The sequence below is a fragment of the Centruroides sculpturatus genome, unplaced genomic scaffold (genome assembly GCF_000671375.1).
Source record: "Centruroides sculpturatus isolate CEXI.00-Female unplaced genomic scaffold, Cexi_2.0 scaffold2357, whole genome shotgun sequence".
Lineage (NCBI taxonomy): Eukaryota > Metazoa > Arthropoda > Arachnida > Scorpiones > Buthidae > Centruroides > Centruroides sculpturatus.
The window spans coordinates 13816-15635 of NW_019387048.1; the positions used below are offsets into that span (position 1 = coordinate 13816).

Sequence of the window (1820 nt, forward strand, 5' to 3'; positions counted from 1 at the left end):
ATTATTTTCCGACAATACTTCGCTAACCTTTTACATTATTCTTTTTAACAATTATCGGGATGCTTTATTATTTTAAGGTTTAGCGATTCCTAACTGGGTTGTGGGGTTTCCCCCCCCTTTTTCTCGGTGCGGACTTACTTTTTTCCGCTTGGGAAGCGCAAGTGTGCGCGAGTTTTTCTACGGCGCTTTTCTTTCGTCGGTGAGTTGGTTTTTCTTCTATTTTTAAGTTACTAAGGTGAATGGTGAGGAAACCTTCGTCTTAACTAAACATAAGCCCCAAACAAAATATAATGAAAGCAAAATAAAAGTAAAATAAAAATAAAGCTCAGACTTGGTTCCTTACACCCCTTCCCCTTTAGATTAAAGAGAAATTTATTTCTCTTTTCATTTAAAGCCAAAAATCTCCAACTCTTCTCTTCTAAAGGAGTGCGCCTTATATACAATTGCTGCCAGGTTTACAATTAAATACATCCCTTACAGTGATTTGACATAAGCGAGAGTGACTCGTTGCTTAATAAATTTATTTTAACTTAGTTATACAATTGGGGAAAATGTTGACATAGAATCACATACGAGTTCCAAGGCTTGTTGCCATTTTCACGCTCTTGTTTGGCGTGAACTGGGGTGAAGCGTTAACCCCAAAATTTTTCCTAACGATTTATTATCTTTCTTCACGCTACGGACTGATTGTCGGTTATAGTTTAGCATTGTTAATTGTTTTAGTGAGTGGTTACTCCAGTCCGTTATCGTGAGAAAAACTTTTTTTTTTTTTAAACTCCCTCCCGTTTAACCAAAATCCTTTCCCCTCTAGGGATCCTTGGATTACAATTAGTTTGGTCAAGGACCATCTGTAAAGAAAACTATATTCACCTATGGTTTCCTTCTCTATCTTTGAGCCCTCGTCCTTGTGAGACCGGCGAGTTGTCTGTAATCCACTCGTTGTATCGGTCGTAATCGTCGCTGGATGACTCCAGACGGTCTTGCTCCGACAATAGACGGCGAGAATGTTCCGTGATCCATCGACGATCCCGTAACGGAGCGTGATCCTCTATCGTTGCCCCTATCGGTTTCGGGTAGGGGTGTAGTAGTTTTCCTCTTCGGAAAAAATGTGTATCGCTTCAGATTAGCGATATGTTGACTTCCGTGGCTGGCCCCAGTGTGGGGATCTTTTATATCGTAGACTACTGAAGAGATAATCTTAGCGATCTCGTAAGGTCCTGACCACTTAGGTGCCAATTTAGCGCTGAAGCGTCTACTAGAAGAAGAAATAGGGTGAGCTTTTAAGACAACTAATGAACCCACCTTGAATGTATCTGGCCGCCATCTTAAATTGTAAGCCCTTCTCTGTTTTTGTTGCGCAGTTCGCACGTTGTCTCTGGCTTGTTTTCTTATCTGTTGCAATTCTGTCCATTTTTCTCTAATAGTCGTAGGGCGACTTAAATAAGACGTTAGGCGGTCCCACGGGAGTGCAATCTCTCTCCCGAGATGTAGTTTAGCTGGCGTATACTTTGTCGAATCCTGTTCTGAAGTTCGTAATGCCAGCGCTAATTCTGATATATGGGTGTCCCATTCTTTATGGTTCCTTTCGATGTATGCCGCAATCATCCTACCCAAGGTGCGGTTCACTCTTTCCGTAAAATTCGACTGAGGATGATATGGCGTCGTCAGAATATGCTTAATTCCGGTGCGGTCACAAACTTCCGCTAGGAGGTGAGAAATGAATTGTGGCCCATTATCGGATATTAACGTTTTAGGCATGCCATACCTGCAAAAGTATTCTTTATACATACAATTTACAACATTTTCTGCGGTAATCTTCC

At 41.4% G+C, this 1820-nt stretch overlaps 1 protein-coding gene across 1 annotated transcript; it reads right to left on the reverse strand.

The window, feature by feature from the left end:
• Positions 1 to 885: 885 nt before the first annotated feature.
• LOC111616088 lies at positions 886 to 1758 on the reverse strand. Its single transcript, XM_023357521.1, has one exon. The coding sequence runs from the start codon at positions 1756 to 1758 to the stop codon at positions 886 to 888; it is 873 nt and encodes a 290-aa protein (XP_023213289.1).
• Between the last annotated feature and the right edge of the window lie 62 nt (positions 1759 to 1820).

What these genes read in the sequence shown, in the direction of transcription:
- LOC111616088 (XM_023357521.1), bottom strand. Translation starts at nt 1,758, where the DNA reads ATGCCTAAAACGTTAATATCCGATAATGGGCCACAATTCATTTCTCAC.